The sequence below is a fragment of the Chrysoperla carnea genome, chromosome 3, assembly GCF_905475395.1.
Source record: "Chrysoperla carnea chromosome 3, inChrCarn1.1, whole genome shotgun sequence".
NCBI lineage: Eukaryota > Metazoa > Arthropoda > Insecta > Neuroptera > Chrysopidae > Chrysoperla > Chrysoperla carnea.
The window spans coordinates 28,502,987-28,530,607 of record NC_058339.1 but is presented as its reverse complement, the minus strand read 5'-3'; the positions used below and the strand labels follow the sequence as shown (position 1 = coordinate 28,530,607).

General features: G+C 28.4%; 1 protein-coding gene across 1 annotated transcript in view; it reads left to right on the top strand.

Annotated features, from left to right (window-relative positions):
- The first annotated feature begins 249 nt into the window (after positions 1-249).
- Positions 250-27,621, top strand: part of LOC123294805 (hypoxia-inducible factor 1-alpha-like) — a 39,387-nt gene continuing 12,015 nt past the window's right edge. The window contains exon 1 of the mRNA XM_044875959.1: positions 250-1,087. Within this exon, the coding sequence (XP_044731894.1) occupies positions 369-1,087 (719 nt within the window). The 5' untranslated portion in view covers positions 250-368. The remainder of the gene's footprint in view (positions 1,088-27,621) is intronic.

Sequence of the window (27,621 nt, the reverse complement as noted above, 5' to 3'; positions counted from 1 at the left end):
CTGTTGATTCAACGCTAGTTATGCTAGTTGATTGAAAAATATATAAAAATAAGCCCTGTATATGAAATCGCCTGTAGTTTCACCTAAATTTTTTTAATAAATTATAAACACGAATTCCAGCAAAAAATATATTCTGATAAATAATCGATTACACTATTTGTTTTAGTTAAAAATTCATAAAGACTAAACAAAAAAAATCTAAAAACTAAACATGGCCAGAGTTACATATATACATTCATAAGTGAAACTATTTCAAAACAATGAGTGCAATATCAACTTATAATAAACATCTTGTTTAACTTTAAATTTACCTATTCGTAATAAATTAACTAAACAAAATCATCATAAAAACAATTGTTTCTAAAATCATGTTCAATATGAATCAAACAATTGATCAACAACCGTCAAATCACATGTCATCATATCATCATGGTACGCCGACCATGTACCATCATCATCCAACGACACATTTTCCAGATTATTATCATCATACGGCTACCACATTAGATGTAAACACATTATTAGAACCAACCGGATCTCCAACAATAATACCAAATACTAATCCATCACCAATATTACAACAAACATCGATGACGTCACGAATGCACCAAATCCAGTATACATCAACATTACAACAATCGTTAACTCAACAACAATATCAAAATTACTATGATACTCAACAATTAAATTCAAATGATAATATATTGAATTGTAATGGATCAATACGATATCATGATTTATCACCTGCGAGTGATAAGAATGGATGTATGATGAGTGAAGGGGGTGCATCACCACCAACGCACTGTGATTGGAGTGGATATTCAACGATTGCATCATCACCATCGTCTTCATCTAATTTATCATCGGCTGGATCGATCAATAATGTTAATAATAATTCAAGTTATCATGTACCAAATTTATACTGTAATCAACAAAATGTTTCTCCTGCCTCAACTACAACAGCAACAGCAACAGTGCCACAACCACAACAACAACAACAACAGCATCATCAGCATCAGCAGCAGCAGCAGCAACAACAACAACAACAAGTACACCACCATAATATACCGCCACAAACTGCGTCAAGGTGAGAGCTTTTTGTTCAATAACATAATAATATTATTTTTGTTGAAGGACTGTTTGGTCTTTGAGACTTTTTATCAATTTTTAGGTCTGTTTCAATTTCTTCTTAATGATGAATTTTCTTATAACTTCATGAATGTAGACGAAAAATAAAAATAAAACTTTTCAATATTTACCTTGATTTTCGAAATATCGAAAGCTAAATAATTATACAAAATTTTCAATATTCATGAAATTTAAATTTGGTTCAAATATATTTCTTCCGTAACTTTAATGATTGGACATTTCAACTAAACCATTATTTTAGTAATTAATATCTTTTTAATAACTTAAAATTAATTAATAAAAGTTCAAATTCATTGAGGGCATTTAAAACTTTCTAAAACGGAAATTCAAATTTTTATACTCACGTGACATCATAGTACGGGCTTGTAAAATTTGTTGACATACTGTATGATGTTAATTACTTACATTTTATATGGTATTTCATTAAATTATACTATTCTACGGCTTTTTATTAGAAAACTTAATCATAACGAGTGTAAATTCTGTGTTGTAAATTCATTTTTTTAAAGTGTAAATTATACATTGAACTGTCACCAATTGACAGATCACGTACTTATACGTCCTCAACAGAGAGCGCCAAAAAAACTGTGTTTAAATATCTCAAAATTATTATGTATTTTTAATGTTTTTTTTACACTTAAATACAGCATTTTTAAGCAGTATTTATATTTATTACTTTGTTATAACGGTGTAAACAATGAATTAAAAATATAAAAAAAAAAACGTGAATATTCTCTATTTTCGATATGTTGAAAATTACTCCAAATATCGAAAAATTGTATTCTTACTTTTCATCGCTTATTTTTACTTAAATTGTCAAGTTATAACATAATTCACCATCAAAATTGAAAATATATTTTTTTTTTATTTCTGTCCCCACTACCGTGCTCACACGTGCTTAATTAGTTGGACACAACAAGGGTTTTTTTTCAATAATTTATTAAAGCTATAACTTTAATTTAAATATTTTTTTTTTGATAAACCGTTCCATTGAATAAACAATTTATTGTTCATTAACAAATACGAACATTTGCACCACTAACTCATGCGTTACTAATGATATTTGACACCTTAGAAACAGATTCCATGAGGTTTTTACCGAAGTGCGAGCAATTTCTTTCATTTCCCTTTATTTGAAACATCTTTAACTGTAATAATAGACAAATAAAAAAAAAAAAATGAATATATAAAATAATGATGATGTACACTGAAACTAAATATCTAAGAGGAAAATTAAGTTGTAAAACCTTTGTACCTGAAAGTCGATCGCACATGGGCGGGCTGAATCCTCTTGGGGGGGGGGGGTGTGAATCAATTTTTTACAAATAAAAAAAAGCTATGCTTCAAATAAAAAGAAAGTTCAACTTAAAGTTCTAGCTGATTTAATTTTACACATTTTTGTTTTTTACCGACTTTCTAGTTTCAAAATTGCGTGTTCTTTCGCGAACGAAAAACACTGTCCACTGTATATTAAGAAAAATAAACACTTGATTCTTCAACGAAAACTCTAGCTCATTAAAAATAATTATGTCTTGAAAAAATAATAAATCGGTGTTAAGCTCAAAAAAATAAAGATATTATTTGAAGTAACAATCTCCTTCTTAATTCCTAAGAAAATTCAATATCTTTCAAAAGAAAACGATCATTGAATAATAAATATATATCGTTGGTAAGTATAACCTTTAAAAAAAAGATGTAAACATGATACTTTGTTGTTTGTTGTTGTTATTGTGCTGTGCTCGTTCTAAAAACTTTGCCTTTTTTTGAAAAAAATAATTTAATATAACGCCACAAAACCTCTGTACAAATAAACACAACGAAAAATTGTTCTTTGTATAGAAAAATTTTATTTTTCGATTTCATTTATGCTCTTGAGGTGTCTCTCAATAAGGACCAATATAGGTTGCTGGGTGAAAAGATGGTCTCATTTTTTTACCTTTTTTTCCCAGTGTGTTTTCATATTCACAGTGTTTAGATTTCCACACCAGGTGACAGAAAGTGAAACTAAATTTAAATTACTAGGTCAGGCAAGTAATTAAACGTTATCGATCCAAGTCATTTGCCCAGCTGTTTGATTGAATGACTTAATATCGCTTAGGGAGCAAGTTGAACGCTGCCGCATAGTAAAAAGGCTAGGCTGTTAATTGAACGGCTAAATAAACTAGTTGGCTGCCATCTATATCATGATAAGAACTTGCAATCCATACATAGAGGTCAAAAATAACAACAAATGTGTTATATTCTAAATATTACAAGTAATATTTTAATAGAAAAACATTTTCTTGAGGTTTCTTTTATACTTAGAAAAAAGATGATATTTTTATTTTTCATTATATAGTGAAACTTGTTTAAGACTTTGTAAAATATAAGTTTATTCGTAATATTTAAAAAATATTCATTCATATACAACGATATTACAAGAGCCATAATCTCTTTTGAATTATAAGTTTCCGTAGAGAGAAAAATAGTTGGGTATGACAACTATATATCGATATTAAATATTTCGATTTATAGATATAATATTGATATTTCAAGAAATAGAGATGTTAATTAACAGATCTTTACATCTAACACAAAAAATAATCAAAATAACAAATGAGAAATCTTTTTTTAACTGAAAATGGCAGTTTTTAAGTCAATTGCCGTTTGATTGAAGGTCGGACAATACGATTTTTTATTTTGTTATTCGGTTATCTTTTTGTTAGAATAATAGGAAACGGCTCTCTTTCATTTTGGGTTATAAGTTTGCAATTAAAAATTTTCTTTTGAAGTTTATAAGACGCTGCTCAGAAGGATGTAAAGAACAAGTTTGCAAAGATTCAACATTCATGTAATCAGTAAGTTTTTAGGACTCGGTTCTGTTGACTATATGAGTATATCATTCATTAATTAGCTTAATAATTTAAATTTTTTTAACATATTTGATACTTAATTAAAAATTAAAATAACAAACTAAATATCGGGTCCTTATTCTACTAACTAAAACAACCTATAATTGATGAGTAAAAAATCAGGTTTTTTAAACATTTTTTTTTCTTTTTTTAATTATTATTGTATTGGATTTTTGTAACGTAAGTTTTTGCTTTCCAACCATTTGTAAAAGAGATGTCCAACATTTTTTTAAAAAAATGGCCAATTATTCGAAAACCGTTAGAGATAGAAACTTTCTATAACTCTGAGTCGATATCTTTTTATTAAAATAAGCAAAAAAGTAAATGTTCATTAATTTTTATCCGGCAATTAAAAACTTGCCAGGCCCATAACTTAAGTAATACAACTCGCTCAAGATCATCCTTGCTCAGTGTTTTCAAGTTACCTCATTTTCCTGGACAATAGTTTAGATATGAACAAGTGAAAACAAACAATTGACTGAATTAATTATTGAAATACCATGCATAGTCAGTGTTGATTTCTTTATCACATAACACATACATACATGTGACACATACATAACTGATTTTCAAGTATGGTACTATAAAATTTCCGCCTAATTGGCGTCCTCACGGGTAAACAGTGATGTTTACGAAAAAATGTTTCAAGCAAAAGTTGTTTATTTTTTGATAAGGAACATTTTTTACATTTAAAATTTTGTTCTATCTCTAACGGTTTACAAGATGGTTCCTACCTACCCAAGACACAATTGACTTATGATGCTAATTTACGAACTCGACCTCACTTTTTACGCCCTGAGTACGCTGTAAAAATTTCAGCTCGATATCTTTTTTCGTTTTTGAGTTATCGTGTCCACAGACGGACGGACGGACGGACGGACAACCGGAAATGGACTAATTAGGTGATTCTATGAACACCTATAGCAAAATTTTGTGCGTGACATCAATATTTTTAAGCGTTACAAACTTGGGACTAAACTTAGTATACCTTGCATATTCCATATATGCATGGTATAAAAAGTAATTCCAGAAAATGTAGTATTCCAGCTTTAGGACTATTTATAATGTATTACAAAGGTCTGTTAATTCATGTAATGCTAAACCCAGACAATGTCACCAAATTTACTTTACACAATTCATAGAACGTTCGGAACAGGCTTTATTATAAGTGAACACAATTAAATTAAGATGATCATAATTGTTTCCTGTTTAGCCGGATATGTCCAGTTCTCGCTGATAATGTTTTCTTTGATGGATATTCCACAAAATAATTTTTAATTGGTTTATTATGATAACTGGGCTTCATATTTTTTTATTATAAAAATTTAACTTTTTTGTTTATAAATTAAATTCCTGATTAACATATCAACCTTGAATGAATCAAAAAAATTTGGACTATACGTAAATATAATAAAATATATCTGATATCAGGGTTTAAAAAATGATTACGTTTAAAATAATTATATTCAAGCGGCTACATTACTTTTTCCGTAGCCTTTATCAAATTTTTTTTATTTTAACAGGCTTTTATCAAATTGGTATGTATTTAGGTATTTAAGTAACGGAATTTTTGATTATGATTTTCACGAATCTAAAAACGTCGTATTTAATTAAAATTTCGTACACTTATAATAAGGACCCATGACAATATAATAATTTAAAAGTTTGTCCAAATATCCTGATCAGAATCTACAGGCTTAACGATTAAATAAAAAATATTTGATGGTGGAAGCGCAGATAACATTCCATTATATTAATAAATAATAGTTAAAAAATTAAAAAACGCGCTTTTGACGCTAGCTAAACTAAAAAGTAGAAAATCATTTCCATCGGTAAAAATAAATGGAATGATTACGAAAACAATCATTTTATCGTAAAAAATGTGAGATTCTTTTTTGATATTTTATACTAACTTTACTTGTACCAATATTTGTAATAAATTATGATCAATAATGGAAATCTAGCATCCCACGATTTTTTACAATAAATCATATATTACACATCTAGAGAGCAAAAGTAAATAATCTCTCAGATCTCATGTTAATTATCGTCTGAGCGAATTAAGCACATAAATAATAGCTAGCGGAAAATTCCAATAAGATCGGATCAAATTTGCCTGTGTTGTCAAAGAAATCGAATTTTTTAACTTTATGACGTCATCAGAATCCAAAAAATTTAATTTTGCTCTATCACATCCAAATTTAATCCAATTTTGATAAACCAAGTATGTAATCCTACTTAAATTGGGTCATACTTTTCAAATTTGTAATCAAAATTAACCTATCTCAAATAGATTTCAAGAATGTGGAAACTTGGTCCCGGAATTAAGCACATAAGTGATAGCTAGCGAAAAATTGGCATCACAGCTGAAAAGAATGACCCAAAATTAGTGGGTTTCAAAAAAAATTCGAATAAGATCGGATCAAATTTGCCTGTGTTGTCAAAAAAATCGAATTTTTTAACTTTATGACGTCATCAGAATTCAAAAAATTTAATTTTGCTCTATCACATCCAAATTTTATCCAGTTTTGATCAACCGAATATGTAATCCTACTAAATTTGGGTCATACTTTTCTAATTTGTGATCAAAATTAAACTAGCTCTAATAGATTTCAAGAATGTGGAGTCTTGATCCCGAAATTAAGCACATAAGTGATAGCTAGCGAAAAATTGACATCACAGCGGAAAAGAATGGCCCAAAATAAGTGAGTTTCAAAAAAAATTCGAATAAGATCGGATCAAATTTGCCTGTGTTATCAAAAAGATCGAATTTTTTAACTTTATGACGTCATCAGAATCCAAAATATTTAATTTTGCTCTATCACATCCAAATTTTATCCAATTTTGATAAACCAAGTATATAATCCTACTTAAATTGGGTCTTACTTTGCAAATTTTTAATCAAAATCAACCTAGCTCTAATAGATTTTAAGAATGTGGAGCCTTGGTCCCGTAATTAAGCATATAAGTGATTTGTAAAGGTTGCTATGTCTCATCAGATTCTGCCCAGCACATGATCGAATAGTAATAAAAAATGATTTTATAATTAAATATATTTAATTGATAAAAAAAAATAAACAAAAAATTTGTAGATAACAAGTAAGAAGATATTCAATAAAATTTAATGGTTGAAATGTCAAAGTTAACTACATTAATAATATCAAATAAAATGATATCAAAATGTTTGTCAAACTGTTAAATTGTTTTGTTTTAACAAACGTGGGCTCTTTAACAAATTCAAATAACAACAAGTGGAAGCAAACAATTGACTGAGTTAATTGTTGAAATACCATGTATACCTGCAATATATTATTTGATCTATACGGGAATTTTGAAAATTTTAAATGCAGCCCAAAAAGAATAACCTGAATAAACAAAAAAAGGTACCAAAGTTGGTATATAATACGATAATATACAAATATTTCGATCCCTGAAGTTTATTATGAATAACAATAAATATTTTCCAAAATAAATTAAAAATTTTTATGTAGGTACTAAATTCTTACCTTAATAATATTATAAAAAATATGGCTTTTCGGCAATATTTTAAGTAAAACAGAATTAATATTTATTTTTTTAAATACTCGGTACCTATTTATAAAATTTACATGCAAACGGACATTTTCCAATATCATTAAATTGATATTGACGACAAGTTCACTAAGTGATGCAACAGCATAAATCAGACACCATACTGACCCTCCTCAGTTATTCAAGGTCAATTTCATCAGTGTTTATTTTTTAGGATTTTGTACCAGAAGAAAACATATTAATTTTCTTTCAATATTTTATCTAACCTCTTAAACACATTTTTTTATAAGCATTATAATTTGGTTTTTGTTTAACAGTACGCAAACATATCTACAACCTTAACCTTAAACGTTCTATTTTTCATTTAAGCTAACATATGGCTCAAAAAAAAAAATTATTCATAATAAGATCTAAAACTCTTTACATGCATTATATCGAACACTCCATGCGGTTTAACATTTAATTTATCTTATAATTGCAACAAGTGAAAACAAACAATGGACTGAGTTAATTGTTGAAATACCATGTATAGACGCAATCGTCATTAAATAAAGAAAGATTTCCACTCTTAAATACACACACATAACTGATATTCCCATATTAATACATACTACAAAATTTTCACCTAATTAGCGCCTTCGTGGGTAAACAGTGATGTTTACAAGAAATTTGATCAAATAAATCCAAATTTTCAAACCGTATTATTCTATCGTTGAAATCTAATTGAAAAATTCCATTACATACAGATCGCGTTAGTAAAAATGTGCATATCATTTAAAGATAAATCACTTTTAAGATAAAATATTTTAAAAAAATTATTTGTAATTAATTGATTTATGAAATGAAATTTTTTTTAGATGACGTGCAGTCAGTCAATTTAAAAATATTAAAGGCAAATACATAATTTGAAAGCCATAAATATTTTTTCCAAATGTAATAAAATCTTAATAGCTTTTGAATTTTATGTTTCAGTTTTAATTTTTATTTATTTATTTGCGTTTTTATACAAAAACAAATTACTTGTGTTTCTAGTATTTTTGAAATTATTATTAATTTGAGTAGAAGGTCACAATAAAATTTATTTAAACAATTTCAAAAATTTATTTTACATACCGTATAAGTTTTTCTCCTTCCTGTCAGAAATTATATGATATTAATACATTTTTTCATTAAAATTAGTATACTTTAAATTATATAGCTTTTTGTTTATGTGTCGGGCCAAATTTTTATAAAGATTAAATTTTATGAGGATAGAAAGAGTTTCAAAGCAAATGGGTGTTGACTAATATAACAGAATTAAGAATGAATCTTGACATATATTGATACTTTTGCATATATTGGAAAAAATTGATATCCTTGGACTACGCGTTTTTTTTTTAAGGCTAAAGTGATACCCACGCGCTTCGCTGGGTTTAAAGGTAAAAATTAATAAAGATTGCTCTCGCTTATCTTCTTTCTATAACACTCGAAATAATGGTAAGTATTGTTTTATATACATGTAAAATATATGTATGGTTTTCTACTTCTTTAAATGTATAGTAGTCATAATTATTCATTGAGTATATCAGAAAAGATGGCCGTGAAATATTTTATATTGACTATTTTTACAGAAATATGTAATTTTTGATAATGTCAAATGACTACTTTTACAGAAACCTGTAATTTATGGTAATGTCAAATTAAACTTAAATAAATTTTTATTAATATATCTTTATAAATTATATCTCATGTGTTATTCTGAGGTATGAGCTATATTGCTGTACAGTTTTATTAAAAACCATTCGCTAGTTTTAGCGTGAAAGCGTAACAAACAAACAAACAAGCAAACATACTTACTTTCGCATTTATAATATATAGAGATAGAGATTGATCGTATTGGATGTATCTCTTTTCCATTTTTGAGATCACTTTATTCCTCAAGTACTCATTTTAATCTCATTCGTATATGGAGGCTATGTGAAAATATCTCATCAAATTTTTCTCTGCCATCAGTTAGTTGTATGTATAGCAATTAATAATGCACTCGGTATTGGTTGCTACCATAGATAAAATAATAGTATATCTTTGGTTGCTACCAACATCGAACGAACACGGCATTTACAAAATGTTTTAATAACATACATTACTTGACTGTATGTAGTAGAATAACAATAATGATAATAAGAAATTAACAAGTAACTCAGACCTCAGACAGTCTTGTTCGTCATTTTTTTTATAAAAAATACTTAATAATAATAGTGTTTAATCGATGCGCACGATAATAAGTGTTCGCGTCATACGTCTTTTTGTTTTAAAAATATCCATTATAAAGTTATAATACAAAACGGATATGGTTGGTATGATCCTAAAAGATCGGATCAATAAGTTTTTTGCTAATAGGGTATTATCGTTAGTCAAAAATAAATCATGAAATTTGAAAAAAGGTTAAAATTTATGTAAAAATATACTTAAATATTCTGATTTCGAGTCATAAAAGCACATTTGTCTTTTAAGATATTAAAATGAAAAATCGTAATTTTTAAACTGTATATCACGTGACCTAAAACGCGGGTAAGCCCTGCTGTGATGTCATAGCGGTATGAGTCATAGACCCATCAATTAGTTCAGTGCAGACATCTGGGTATAATATATACATAGATAATAATTATTTATATTTATTATAACCAGATGTCTATGAATATATCTGTCAAACTTATTTGTGTTTTTTCGTATAATGATACCGATATTACGTCATTAAATTGGATGCCCGCGTTTTTGACAGTTTAAAAAAGGTTTAAAATTTAAGTTTTTGGAAAGAAAGCGTGTGTATTTTTCCGAAATAAATTTTTTGTGGCTTTTTTTTAGCAAAATCAACATTTTGAAGTACTTTTTCAAAAATAGTGGAATACGCTATTTAGCCGAAAGCCCTTCCCCATAATAATTCTGCAGTCTTCTTTTATATGATTCAAGAGATATTGAAGGAAGAAAACATCATTAAGGTAGTACCAGCATGAAATCACTTTTCGACAGATTTGGCCGAATTTTTTTTCTCGGGTTTATAATAGCTTAATTTATGAATTCCTAAAATTTCATAATTTTTGACCGTTTAGATCGCGAGATATTTAAAGACAAAGTTCGCGATTTTGAGGGTCATGTCCCATTTAAATCATGTAAAATGTCCGGTCTCTCCAACTATTTTTTATGATATTATTATATATTGAAGAAAAAGTAGAAAAAAATGTTTATACAATACAATTCTAAAAAAAAAATTTAGAAATTAATTTTCACTTTCGAGATATTAATTTTGACGTAAATTGATCGAAATTGGGACGTTGGCATAATTATTTCCCATTTTAAACGGTCAAAATTTCTGAAACTTTGGGAATTAATAGTAAGCATTATTAAATTCTTAAATTTAATTTTTCGTTAAATTCTGTCGAAAAAAAATTGTACCATTGCTTTAACATAGAAATTGCAAATACCATGCTGGAACATCCTTAAATTCGTGTCAGTTACAAAAACTTTATATACAGAAAGTTAATAAATGTATACTTTGAATGTTTTATTGTGTTATCATTCAAATGACACATCATAATCTCAGTTTACATTAAAATATTTTAATTATCTATGTTTTTTTTTTTTTTTTGGAATTTGTTTTGAATAGTCAGACCAATCAGTTGTTGTCTACGTACATTTTTATCAATATTTAATAATATATGATTGAACAGTTATTGTAAATGAAGAAAACCTTTTATTTTTAAGCAATTTAAACCGTTATTTTTAAGCGATTTCAATTGTTCGAAGTAAATACTAACTTAATAATTTCTCTTAGCATTGGCCCTGAACTGACCAAATGGTCTTACAGCCCTGGATGAGTCTTGGCTTCCTCAACAATTGACCTTCATGGAATTCTGCTTTCGTCTTAGAACACGAGCGTGTGACATGTGATCTCCCAATTCGGAGATCATGGTATTGTCCACCTATCTCATATTGAGTTTCCCTCTTTTTGTGGTTAGTATTTTTATAGGCATTCGGGAGTCGTCGTATGTGACCAAACTAACCATTCAATTCTGCAAGCTTTGATGAAACGGCAAATGACTTGATTTTGAAAAATGTTATTTATCTCCGCCGAATATCTTCCTGGTTACCTTCCTTTTAAATCTTCTCAATCTTTCCTTATATCATCCTAGGTCAGCCTCCATGGTTCTCCGCCATATGTCACTACTGGGCGAATAAATGAGGTATAAATTTGCATCTTTGTTGGGAGTGCAGAATTGATCACATTGTCGTCGCTTGGATAAGAACGTAGTAACCGACTCCACCCACATCAAAAATGTAATTGTAAATATAATTTGTAATTAAATAAATAAAGATTCACAAATAATGATGTGGATGGCCTCTGCTATAGGCGTATATGTCAGAGAAACGGAGGTTAAACCCCATTATTATTATTATTATAAATTTGCATCTTTGTTTTGTGGTTTAATAATAACTTGTTTTTAAGGAGATTTATATTTGCATAGTGGATCCTGAATCTAGCTTGTATTCGTTCTTTGAAATATTGAGCATTTTTATCGATCAAATTTCCAAGGTAAATGAAAGATGTTACTCCCTTGAAAATTTTGTTATCAATTACAAGACTACTGGGTTTGTGTCTTGCTTGATGACGCAATCATGTATTGTGTTTTTTTTCCATTGATTGTGAGACCAACTTCATTTTTAGCATTTTCTTCCATGAAATAGAAATCTCTAAGCATTGAAAGTTATAATTCTAACAGCTAAGTTAATCGTAGTTTCAAAATGTTCTAGTTGAAGGTCACTGATTTTTATTCAATGACATCTTTATTATTGTTATTTCTATTAATCTACAAATGTCTTGAATCAAGGTCAAGGTTTCTATTAATCTACAAAAGTCTTGAGTTAAGTTATAAATTTTCACTGCAAACAAATTTTAAAAATTAATTTAACCGCTGAGAATATTGATCTGAAAATGTATTATTCTATCATTCTATCTCATGTGCGTTGCTTTGACACTTTGATAATATAATATTTGCACTTTCTTCGAAAATGCGAAATTAATTTTTGAGTAAAATCTAAACTACTGAAAAACTCAATACATTCCAATATATACATTCAATGCACGCGATCCACTAAAGAGACAAAAGCTTCATATTTATTAAAAACTATAAATATGAACTTTATTTCGAAACTTTGTGTATAATTTGCAGCAACTCGACTACAAAACTATTATCTCGCAGTAGCTGACTGTTGTCAAATTACTGTGCCGAAAGCACGATACGAGATTTCTAAACACGGGGATTTATTATCTAAACTTAAAAATACCAAGTACAAGATATCTCGTTATTTTTACTCGGTATTTTGGTTAAGTCGCTTATTACGAGGTATCTCGGGACTCACAAAAACTTTTTATCTATAAAATGTTTGATTCATGGCGCATGATATATTTTCTATTGTACAGTATCATGATATAAATGTAATATAATGAATATAACCATGTAATCGTTACAGTTCACTCTAGGGAACAGTATCATCATAAAATATATGTAACTAAAACATTGGAAACCTAATATTTGTAATGACTCGGAGTGAATGAGACTTCTTTTTCCCATTTACACATATTACCATGTCAATGGTGCATTATGTTGTTAGATTCGAGGTACATTACTTTGTGTACTTGAAGCTTTGCCTCCTCAAATGTTAAAATAAGGTTTAAAACTGGAATATAGTATGACAATTTATTCACTCATAGATATTGACTTACGTTGAATATAATTTAGAAAACAATAAGCCATGATCAGCTTGTAAATAGACAGGTATGTACAAAAAGGTTTACTCCTTTCACAAAATAATGTTATTTTAAATTTAGTTTATTCGTAAACAAAATCACATTGACAACCATTCTTCAATCTACCAGCATTCTGATAAAATACAATCATTCCAATACAAATGCTGTCCAGTAAATAGCAACATATGCCTATCAATTACAGAATGATTCAAGGTACTAATATTTTCTAGGAATCAGAACCAGGAGGTTGACCTGGACTAGCGAGGTCTTTTAAAAGTCTGCTCTTGCTCATTAATAGTAAGAGATGGATACATAGTTTAAATTGGAAAATTGTTCGTCTCAACAAACTCTACAACATATAGCAAGAAAATATTGTCTTAAATCAAAGTATTTACTTGCTGCCTTAAGAACAATTTTATTATATATTTTAGTGCAAAAACAGAAACCTGAATATTTCGAAAAACGAATTTTTCGTTTTTTTTCACTCCATCTAATCGATAACTGGTAGTATAATTCAAGAAAAGTTAGTATGATCTTACTTTCTCGTAAGACTGTCAACAATTGTTAACATTTTTGAAAAAATTTTGCACAAAAATTTACACGGTTAAGTATATTCGAAACTATACCATAGATAAAGACTTATATTATTATAAAAAAATTAGTTTTCTTTATAATTTATATTTTTTAATTAACATTGGCGAAAAGACCGCCTTAAGTTACTTAAGTTAAATAAGCACCCAATATATAAAGATTTTTAGAAATTATTAATATTTACGACGAATTAATATAAATAAAATAATAAATAAATATTATAATAAATACCTTACTGTCCTTGAAGTAAATGGTCTGAAATATTATCAATTTCTATGAATTATGTCTGGATTTGAATAAACAAATCATAAACTATTAGTTTTTATCAATAATTATATTATAATTTTCTAAACTTTTTATTATTCAACTCTGAGTAGATCAATTATTACGTAATTCACAACTGGTTAAATCACTTATTTTTATTCGGATTCGAGATATAAGGTTCAAAGCTACCGTAGCTTTTTTTTTAAATTTGAAATTTTCAAAGTGTAAAAGGGCTAATATAGTACTGACTGACCATAGCGGAAATTATTATCCTTTATTCTCCAAAATATCGAAAATTTGGAAACTTTGTTTAATTATTTAGCTTTTGATTGTTTAATTATTTATAGCTATTGTGATACGAGCATCAAACCAATTTTAGATTAAGTGTTGAAATGATGTGTACCTTATTCTCAACTTTGATGATAAATTTTGTTATAACTTCATGAATGTAGACGAAAAATAAGAATAAAATTTTTCGATATCTGCCTTGGTTTTCGAAATATCAAAAGCTAAATAATTATACAAAATGTTTCACACAAAAGTTTATTTTTTTATAAGGAACATTTTTTACATTTAAACTTTTGTTCTATCTCTAACGATTTACAAGATGGGTCCTACGGACCCAAGACCCAATTGACCTATGTTGCTCATTTACGAACTCGACCTCACTTTTTATGTCCTTAGTACGCTATAAAAATTTCAGCGTGATATCTCTTTTTGTTTTTGAGCAATCGTGATGACAGACGGACAGACGACAGATGGAAATGGACTAATTAGCTGATTTTATGAATACATATACCAAAATGTTGTTCATAGCATCAATATTTTTAAGCGATACAAACTTGGGACTAAACTTACTATATCTTAGTATATTTCATATACATTGTATAAAAAGTACACATCTTTAAGATTACAAATACATTCATTCAATTATAATTGAAAATCAAAACTTTTTTTCTAGTGTGTGATAAGCCGAAAATGGCTCTTATCAACCCGCCTCTTTGCCTTGGTACTCATACATCCTTAATAATTTCTACAGCTACCTATTAAACACATTGTGGATCATCCACACGAATTAGGTATGATTGGTTCATTTTCTATCATTATTAACCCAAATAAAACATCGAAAATCCTATAGAATTAAATGCGTATACTTTTGTAACCTTCAAGAATACCACAACAAAGTACGCAAGACTAATGAGATTGCGTGTGATTTTACTTAATTTATATCGATATAAACTTTCGTGGTTAGTCTGTGGAACATGAGTGAAATATACACACAAATTGAATGTTGTATTATACCATGTGTGTTTGTACCATCTAAGCATATACATATCTGTAGTATGACAGAATACATCTGTTTAGTAATGCATCTAAGCGAGAGGGTTTATATACATGTATTGAACATTAGTTGGAAGACGCTTGAAGAGTGGGAGTTTTTTAGTCAATTAATAATATTTGTATGCAACAAAACTCCCACTCTCTGCATGCATACAACAGAAGATCTGTCGTATCGTATCTGTAGTCTTACAACACATGTATATAATACCTCTCGCTTAGATGCATTACTAAACGGATGTATTCTGTCATACTACAGATATGTATATGCTTAGATGGTACAAACACACATGGTATATTCCCAAAGGTATATGTTTGCAAGAGTACACACATACTTTTTTGTGTATGTTTTAGTATAAATATTGGTGCTATTGTCTGGTACCTACTCTGGAACATGGTTACACAAACTAAAGTTAGCCTAGGTCTGTCTAGATATAAGAATGAATGTATTACGCATATTATATTATAGGTAGTATATATACAGATATTATATCTGTATATAATCAATTTTGAACCAGTTTATATCTACAGTGTGATACGAAAATATTTATTTGGTGGGTTATTTCATTTGTAAATAGTTTACGTGCAAATTTTATTTATCAAATAAAAACTTTTCAAAATAATATTTGCAAGATCAAAAACAGCAAATCTTTTTGGGTTTAAAGAAGTAGAAACGGAAAAATAATTCGCAGGGAACCTCTAAATTAAAAAATTTCCAATACAGAAATTTAAATATTAATATTCGCATTTTGTGGACATATTTTTGCATAGTTTTTTTTTTTATGTTTTAATAAAAATTTTAAAGCTTACATATTCAAAAATTGAGCTACAGATACTTCAAAACACAAAGCAGCCTAATCGCTAATTAATAAGGGACTGCTATTAATAAACTTCACGAAAATAATCACGAGAGTGTGGAGATGATACTTGCTTATACTCGCGTTGCTACGTGTTGCCTTTGACTCAGGTACAGAAAACTGCTTTTTTAGGGAAGTTGGGCAAGACGAGGTGAAAACAGGTGACATCTATTAGCTTTTCTTCCACTTTATCGTTCATCGCCCAACTTCGTGCTACTTCGCAAGAGTGTGGCAGAAGCCTTAAAAAATAAAAAGACCCTAAGCTTAAAGACAGCAACACTTACCAAGGTTTTTTTTATTTGAAATCATGTTTAACACTCATATGTGTGAGAATACAAATATTAAACAAATATCGATAAAAGCGTGTGACCTTTGATACAAGATCATAATGTAACATGGTTCAGACGCTCATTATCATATCATACCCACCGATTACACCTGTAAGTGCCTTTTTAACATGTCATCTTTACGGTTCACTCTAAGGAACATCATTATACAATGTATGTAATTTGAAAACCTTCCAAGTGTCTCTAACACACAATCTCTTCTTTGAGCATACGTCGTATTCTACAAACATACAAGTTCACATCGTTCTCCAAGTTATACTTGCATTCTAAACTAACAAAAGACAAAATAACTAAACTTTTGTCTTCATATAATTACTATCTCATAGTCAGCAGTATATGTCGAGAAATTAAATAATTAACTATGCTACATTGTAATTTTAGTATTTCATCTTACTCTAATTAATCAAATAAATATTGTTTAGTAATTAGTCCTCTCAGGGAAAAAGCTCTCAAAAAAAGTTTTACACTTAAAGACCTTGATGAACTTATTTTATAAAGTTTACGCCAATAGTTTTAAATCTACCTCCGTAACAAAATGTGCCACCAAAAAAAAAAAGCCATAAAATTGAAAAGTATTCACATATAACAATTATTTAAAGTTTTTATGTGAAAATTGCCATTTCAAACTATTAAATTTATGTAAGTTTTTACTTATTATTTCACCTGTAATACAATATTTTCGCCTACATACCAATTAAATTATATGACCAATGAATATTACATAATATTTTTATTTTTATTAAATTATTGTTTTGTTCATTGAATTTAACTTTTAAAAAATTACACAGAAAGGTATCGGGTTCAAGATTTTGCTTTTCAGCTTAGTAATCTTTGAATTGACACCATTTTTGCCTTTTCTGGACAAATAATAAATTGAAGACAGCTGTCTATGTCTACTCTGATGTAAAGTAGCTCGACCAGCAAGAAATATTCGCTCTTTCAAACACTTTTATAACTCGGAAATTAGGCTTTCATCCTGAGCTTGATTAATATTATCTAAAGATGGCCGTGAGTGTTTTCCACGTGGTATGTATGTTCGCGTGGTATGCATGTAACTGCCGAGAGGACGATCTCAACAATAGTAATCACCAAAGTAGAATTTTTATCCCCTACTAAAAAACTATTCTAAAACATTTTCTTTCTGTGAAATATCAAACGAAAACAGATATTATTACACTATTTTGTTAGTTATTGTACATATTGTACATATTTCGTATGAAAATAGTTTTGAGGCACACTCTATAATTTTAGTCTGGGTCTATATAATATTTCTCTGACGTAAACGAGTCCAAGAGAGAGAAAAAGATTTAGAGACACATTGCTCTTTTTATTAACTCATACTCTGTCATTGTGGTTAATCTGTAATAAAAGTATCCTTCTCACTTGTTCAAGTAAATTTTAGGCTCGCCCAAAAAAGAATGAATTATCAAGGGTATTCGAGTTTAATACACAATATTTATAAAAATACAAATTTATTTTTTTGTCTATCAGTCCAAAAAAAATTTGGTTAAAAAAGTTACGATTTGCTTCAAATAATATTTAAGGATATAAAGCTACCGTACTTTTTTGCACTTTAGAAACAAGTTAAAAATTTGAAAGAAAATTTTTATTAACTTTTTTAATTTTTTGTTCCAGGTAAATTTACATAATTATTTGTTTGCAACCAAGAACATGCCTTCAATTAGTAAGTAAAGATAAAAAGTAATTTGAATATCGATTTTTGAAGAGAATTATTGAAGTATCTAAAGGCTAAAGATGAATAATATACTTTAAAGTTTAAAGGATAATAATAAATAATCTATAAAATAAAATAAAATTCTTGCTAGCAAATTGAATGGTTAGTTTTATTTTCTCTGCCATAAAGATAAAGTGATGTATCAGTTATTAAATTTAATAGGCAAATGATAAAAATTTTAAAAAATTAAAACTCAAACGAGCCAAATTGGTGTTACTGTCTTGTTTTGGCCATAAAACGTAAAGATATGTTGAAAATTTCAATTTCGAAAATCGGACCAATTAAATAACTTCCTATACCGGAAAGTAAACAATATTTAATATCGAAACTCGGAAATCGTTCGGATAACCTCTGATTGCCCTCCACCTCTGATGGAAGAATTTAAATCTTTTTATTAAAATAGAAGGTCTCAGAATTTGTTATATTTGGGCCTACAATGTGAGTTTTTTTTCTCAGGAATTGGCCCATTTAATCTAAATCTCGATTTTAAAAAATGGGGATAAAAGTGCGTAGGTAATTGACAGCCGCAAAAGGCACTTCTTCAATTTGGAGGGAATGTAAAGATGAACAATTGTTCATAGATTTAAGCTCCTTAAAGGGCGAAAAAATATTCCCTCGCAATCTATCCAAACTGAATAGATTTTTTTAAACATAGCTAAGAACATTTTCGATCAAGATTGCATAGGTACATAGACGTACACGTTAAACATGTAACATCCCGCTTTTTGTTGCGTCACGGGATTAAAACAGAAAATTTTTTCTATTCTAAGCAATATTTGCCAAGTAATTTTTATGCGCTAAATCTATATCTCAAATATTTATCTTATTACAAGAGATTGAACCGAACAACCTGAATAATTTCCATTTAAAAGGCAACGTCTATATTACTATACTATAGTTACTAACTAGATAGATATAGCACATAAGTTAAACCTACCTCCTACATGTAACATAAATTTTATGAATTTAGTAACAATGTCAAATGAAAATCGATACCAGACAAACAAAAAAAAAGCAAAAAAAATCCATTTAGTATGTGTGCGTGCTTTTATTACATCATAAATAGATTGTACTTAAAAAAACTATCAACACATTTGTTAACTAACAAGTTGTGGTGGCTATGACACTTAAAGGACTGGTCGAAATTTTCTGATGAATTTTTGATGAAATGAATTTTTATATTCCTTAGAGCCTAAATGGCCGAGCGGTCTAAGGCGTTTGACTTTGTATGTTTGTCCATTTAGAATTAGGTTGCGGGTTCGAATCCAGGCAAAATATTGGTGCTACGAACAAAATTTTGGAATAGTTGTTCATAAAATCACCTACTTAGTCCATTTCCGGTTGTCTGTCTGCCTGCCTGTCGTCTGTTCGTCTGTCATCACGATAACTCGAAAACGAAAAAAGATATCAAGCGTGCTCAGGACGTAAAGGGGGTCGAGTTCGTAAATGAGCAACATAGGTCAATTGGGTCTTGATTCCGTAAGTGCCATCTTGTAAACCATTAGAGATAGAACAAAAGTTTAAATGTAAAAAATGTTCCTTATAAAAAAATTAACAACTTTTATTAGAAACATTTTTTTTTTTTTGTAAACATCACTGTTTACCCACGAGGGCGCAAATTAGATGCAAATTGTATAGTATGTATTATATGGGAATATCAGATATGAATATGTGGCTTCTTAAAGTGAATATCTTTAACTACGGGTCTTCAAAAAAACAAGCGATTGCGTCATCAACACTGTCTATACATGGTATTTCAATAATTCAGTCAATTGTTTGTTTTCACTTGTTTACATTTGAAGTTAAAACACTGTAAATATCACCCAAAAAAAAGTATCAGAATTTGTTATTTTGATTTTCGAAAAGGTTCTATTAACTTTCTATCAAAAAGTTAAATAATCCATTATGATATTATTCTTTTAATTTAATTTTTTTAAATGTCTATCTTTAAGAACATTGTTTTCAGAAATAATAAATTGAAATAAAGTATTTCTACCCCTATGAATCACCGTATTCTTCATTGTAGGTAATTAACCGTTGCAATTGACATCTTTAACATCGATCATACCACTAATTTTTTGCATCCAATTTGGTAATTTTCAATATTTGTATTAGATATAAAATTTGTGACCCTGAAGTCAAAAATAACAAGTGGGTCATTATGTTTTAAATGTTCATTTAATTAACAAAATTTAAATGTTAAATATAAAATTTATAAAATTCAAAAAGTACCCGACATAAAACAGCATTTTATATTTATTATACCGGGTATAAACAAAATTATTTTACTTATTTCGTTCTTTTTCAATATACCCCAATAGCCAGAGCAAAAAAGTAGGGTTCTTAATGCAATTTACTGCAGAAATTTATTTCTTGTTAGAATATTTTCAGGGGTATTTCCTCTATGTAAATACAAGTTGGCGGGACGGGACGTTTTGATTTTGTAATTTATTATTTTAAACGTCAAAAAATACTCGAATATCATTGCGCATAAGGATCATGCGCATTGGCCAAGCACTAGTCAACTGAAGAAAGCTGATTGGTAGACGTCACTGACATTATTTGACAGATACTTGGAAAAGTATAAATTGTAGGTATACGAAAATATCAATGTGCAGCCCGCCACCAAATTAGCAATGAGTAACATACACAATAAGAGTAATTACGATTAGCTAATTCATAGTGATGATGACTACTTAGTAGTCAAAATACGTATTTATTTAATACAAAAAATTGATCTAGGAAATTGGTTAAAAATCGACATGTAAATTAAATTAGTGTAATGAACCCGTCTTTTGAGATATTAAATGTTTTCAAAAACAAAAATGAAACTGAAAATTCTATTTCAATAAAAATCTCTTTTAATAAAAAATGTATAATGAGAGGAAATAATAATACGATTATGCAATAATGATTTAATATAAAAATATTTTAATTTTATTATTTATCACTTGAATTTTATTAATTACAACATGAATATGTAAAATAAAATGACCCACTTGTTTTTTTTTTTAATTTCATGGCCACCAAATTTTATATTAGAGCTATTCTAAACCCAAATTGAAAAAATCAGAAAATGTTGATTTAATATGTTAAAAAATTGTGAATTAATTGTTTACGTTTTTGGGTAATTTAAATAATGCCACAAAGAAAGAAAATGATGGGTCTAAATATATCATTTTTGGATTGTAATACTTTTAAATATAGTGAGAATTACATAATCTTATCTTATCTTATATATTTAAACGAGCAATTCTTGTATATATATATATATATATATATATATATATATATATCAAGGATCTTGGAAATGGCTCCAACGATTTTCATGAAAATGAGTATGTAGGGGTTTTTTGGGGCGATAAGTCGATCTAGCTAGGTTTCATTTATCAGAAATGTCGTTTTATCCGTCTTTTCATGAAAAATTCATCAGACATCTATTGGTGTATAACGTAGTTAATGAAATACAATGCAAATTATAACATAACAAAAAGGAGGCGTTTGAGTAGTCTAAAGTGAAAAATATGACTCTTGCTGACATCTATTGGCGAATAACCGAGCAAAGCTCGGTCATCCAGATATTAATAATTATTTGATAAGCATTAATTTATAGTTAATTATTTTGTCTACATAATTTAATTTTTATTTAACGAGTGGCATCTGAGAGAGGTTGCATTTGAATATTGCGTTTACTAGTACGGATTCCCGATAAAAGCTGTGAAAATTGCTGATCTTATAATTATTTTAAGACAATTTTGATTATATTAATTATAATTAGACAGTTTTGTTTTTATTAACACCCATACCAGATATTATTCTCATCATTAAAAAAAATATTTTAATGATTTAGTCTTATAATTAATAAAGAAATACTTCTCATGTGCGAGACGTACTTCATACTTCATCTCTGTCTAAATTCAATAAAGAATTAAATATCCGAAATTCAGCCACTTTAAAATAGCCTCTTGAAAATGTTGCCAGTTCTCGTATCTTTTGAGTTCACAATTTCTGTTACTAGAAATATTATTTAAAAGAAATTGCCGTCGAAATTTTTTTTTACATTTGCTGCATTCAAAAATAAACAATTAATACTAGCAGCATAATATAATAAGAGAAATACATTAAAATTTTACTTTAAAAGTCCGAGTTCAGACAAATTGCAAAATTATTTTTAATCTCCGGCAAAACTCATCTAAGTAAAATAAAATGAAATTTTCTAATAAATGAGCCCAAAATTTGTAATTTTTCGATTGACATTAGTAAAATGAAAATATCGTACCTTTGTTAGTACATATTCGGTGAGTACATATTTCGGACTTCGTTGGTTCATATTATGTGTATTTATGAAAAATTTATTAAAACCTATTATGCAATGCGGCAATAAATAATTTTATGGTAGTTTTGTTCAGAATAATAATTATAATACGTATATATAACTTTGAATACAATCTAACAATAAAAATTTATAATACTTTTTATCAAAAATGGTTGGTTTTACTAAATATATTAGTTTTAATTTTTGTAACGCACATTATTGGAACATTCACTTAACTGCATGAGTATGAAAAATTGATAAATGAATTTTTGAAAATTGGAAAACTCGATTTCTATATAAATGATACACTCGAACCAAGATTATCATTTCAATTTTCTTTATTACCAAACTTTGCTTTAACTTAAATTTCTCTTCATAATGAATGCATTACAGTAAATAAAATAAAAACTCCTGTAAGGTAAAATTTCATGTTTAGAAGAGTGGAGTGTTCGTTTTGCATTATATTAACGTAAAAAAATATTTTTAAAATTGTTCAATTTTTATTCTGTGTAATTACGGATCCTCTTTTTTCAAGATGATAAAATGACTGTAGTAAATTTATTTAGACGAACAATAATAAAATCCGCTAATTTTAAAAGTTCTTTCAATTATAGAATGCTACATTATCATTATCAAGAACTTTTAAAATCGGTTAAGTAGTTCATCCCCTATTTCACCCTTTTAGGGAATAAATTTCCAAAAATCCTTTCTTATGTGACACCTACAATATAAAATACAGTACATACAATATAAAATCAATATCTTCTCGAATATCCAAACTTTTATCATTAGAGATTCAAGCTGGGCGTCAATATATCAGTCGCGACATTGCCTATTCCCCCTCCAGATTACTTTCCCCATCTAAAATGTTCCTGATGTTAAATAATATACAAAAAGAATCATTTTGAAAAAAAAAATCATCATAATCGGAGCTGTCATTGAGGACTCCCTAAGAATGACTATTTTAAGAGCTTTTATATCCGACTATTTGTAAGAGCTTGAGGCGCTTAATATCAAGGATGAATCGAAAAGTAATTAGGCATGTGGATTAGATGAGGCGTTCCGATTCATTTTTGATATTTTAAATTAACCGCCTCAATCTTTTACAAATTAGTCGGGTATGACTGACTTATAGATAAAATTATTTTCTACTTTTAAGTACAATAAAAGCTTGTCCCTTAAAAAGTATTTTTTATTAAAATTTTTTTATATATTCCTTTATCCGACTATTAAGACAACTGAAAACTTCCTGATATCGATGAATAATCATTTTCGCCGGGTTTCAACCAGTTTTTATTGATATTTGAATTAAACTTTGATCATGTTTAATTTAATAATATTATTGATACGATATGGATACAATATATATATAAACATAATATCATAAATATTTATAAAATGTAAATAAAAAATATCGATAAAAAAATGAAAAATATCACGAGTTAATAAATGCATATTGCATTGCATTCAAAATAGATAGGTACGTTATACGTATATAGTATAGTAGACATGATATTATGTTGTAATAAAAATATGATATATATTTTATATTTTATTTTATAATATTAGTAGGGTACTTGGATATATTAGATAAATAATGGACTATGGTAATATAGACATTATTGTTATTATTTATTGATGAAGGTCATGAGGCCCACCGACCTGTACAATAACGTTATATTCGTATCGGTTCTTTGAATACAAGGTGTACAAGAAATTCGGTACATCTTACTAACAATTTTTATACCATGCATATATGTAATATGCAAGGTATACTAAGTTTAGTCCCTAGTGTGTAGCGCTTAAAAATATTGATGCTACGCACAAAATTTTGGTATAAGTGTTCATAAAATCATCTAATTAGTCCGTTTTCGGTTGTCCGTCCGTTTGTGAACACGATAAATCAAAAAGGAGAAAAGATATCAAGCTGAAATTTTTACAGCGTACTCAGGACGTAAAAAGTGAAGTAAAGTTCGTAAATGAGCAACATAGGTCAATAGGTTTTCATCTTGTAAACCGTTAGTGATAGAACAAAAGTTTAAATGTAAAAAATAATCCTTAAAAAAAAAGCAACTTTTGTTTGAAATATTTTTTCTTTAACATCACTGTTTAGCCGTGAGGGCGCAAATTAGGCGTAAATTTTTTTGTATGCCTGATATGGAAATATATATGTGTGACATGTATGTATGTGTAATGTGAAAGAGTAATCAACACTGTCTGCATGGTATTTCAAAAATTAACTCAGTTAATTGTTTGTTTTCACTTGTTTATTTTTGTAAATTGTAACCTTAGTTTTTAAACTCATACAAAACATGTGTGTAATGTAGACATCGGGCATGTAGACATCGTGTTCACAGACCCTTGCTTGTTGGATAACTTCTCATATAAGAAAATTCTTAATGACTCTATTAACTCTCTAAGTATCCTATTCATCTCATCTGATGTCCTTGACCATCACGTTGATATTGATTTCAAAAGGAGTGTTATAAGTTTAAAGTGTTTATCTGTGCGTCTGTGTATTTCTCAGTGGCATCGTAGACAAAAAATAGATCGCAATTGTGGGGGGTTTTTTAAATTTTGTAAATTTTTTTAAAATGCGAAAACAGCAAATTATTGTTACACTCTGTAGAAACATTGATATGTCTATATTTCTTCAGTTCAACGTTAACACCTAACAAAAAAATTATTATGATCAGCAATTATGAGTAACATTATACAGTGTGTTTTTCTTTGCTTGAACTAAAATTTTTTTACAAAAGTATTCTGCATTTCCTGGACAGACTGAAGAGATTTTGGGTTGATTTTGTTTTTGGTGTTCTTCAATTTCATTTTACGTAAAAAGGGTTAGGATTGTTTTTCTGTAATAAATTTAATCAGGAAATACAAAATTGCCTACAAAACATGGAAAAAAATCGTAAATTTTGATCGTCCGCTGCGGTTATATACTTTGTGATGTCATATTAAATTGGCAACCTGTAGAGGGCATAAAGTATTGAACTAAAAAAAAATTTTAATGAAAGGTTGAGTATCAAATGAAAGGGCTTGATTACTAAAACCCCGACGACTACATAATCACGCTCTAATAAGTATGAAAGAAGAATCATCTGAAATTGTTATAATAAGTAAAATCATCTTTTCAGTCGGGGGATCTCTAAGATTAAATTGTTATCCACAGAACAGAAACGACGATTTTACTTATCATAACAATTTCAGATGATAATATTTTTTTGTTTCATACTTTTTAGAGCATGGTTACATTTAAAAACCTTTACCAAATGTTTCGGGTGCGGAACCCTAAACTGAAACTTGAAATGGAAAATCCTTAATTATTAGATATTAAACTTTCCACCCGATGGAGATGATTGCATTTCCTGTTCGATAAAAAAGAAACTAACTAACAAGATGATCACACTCTGTATGAATAAATTGAATAACATAAATAATTGGTATATTTTCTTCGGTTATTGACACTCAATTTTTATGCTTTAGGCAAAAATATCAAAAATTTGGTGCGGAATAGATTATTCAAATATTTTATTATTATTATATTTTAATAATTATATATAATAATACCTCATCATTAAAATGAATTTTTGGTATATTAATTTATTTTTAATTACATATTATAATAAGAAATCATTATTATAAATTAAATATAAACAAAAAAAAATGTATACAGAATTATAAATTTTATATTTATAAAAAAAAGGTGGTATGAACGCCATAAAACCTCCATAAATATTAAAAACTTCAAAATATGTATAAGCCCCTAACGAAGCGAAATTAGTGTTATTCTTTTTGTCTATCATTTTAAAGATTGATAAAAGCAGGGCCGTAACGAGGGTACATAGCGCTGGTGGCAAGTATTAAGGTTGTGCCTTATATATATGGGGACCGGCTCTAACGATTTTCATGAAAATTTGGGAAAAGTCAAAATGAGGGAGAGTCGCCATAATCGGGCCATTTTACCTTAAAGAGTCTGTACATTTAAATGTACCAAAGAAAAGAGTATCAAATTAAAGTATTGATTTCTCTCAACGTTTCCGAGCAAAAAATATTTTTAAGGAACTCATTACTCTCCTAAATGATACTGGGGCGCTTGATTGAAATGATTTTTGGCGATCCATTCGGATTACATATTTGGATTTTAAACTTTTTTAAACCTTCTTTATACAGAGGTTAAAACTAATAATGTTTGATGTTACATGTAATGTGAACCATCAAAAATTAAACAAGATATGTAAATAACTTAGCAACCCGCATATTAGTGCTAAACTACCAACACGGATATTGGAATTTAATTCATAAAATCATGCTATTTATTTTTACTAATTTCCTGTGTACTCTTATCGCGGACTTTCGACGAAACAAAGTCACACAGCTTATACAATGTGTATTCATAAAAAAGTTACCTTGCAGTTTTTGAGTTCTATTTACCACTAACGAATTAAGAATTGGTTAATTATAGATTGGAATTTTAAGAATTTTTCGATTTCTTAACAATTTTGAAATTTTGATGAGAAAAAAACTTGTAGGAAATAAAATGTACTATATTCGATCTTCTAAGCAGTTTTTCTGCAACTTTAATATTCGCGGAGATATTTACCTGCGTTATAAATTCTTAACCGATTGAAGCGTATTAACTGGTAATATGATCCAAAAATAATTTCATAGCATTCGGTCGGGTCGTTTCGTTTCGGGCGAGTTTTTTCTTAAATTTTTTCCTGATCGATATCGACCTCGTTGAAGTGCCGACCAAATAGTATTAACGGTAATATGATCCGAATAACATTCGATCGATCGAGTCGGTCCAGTTTT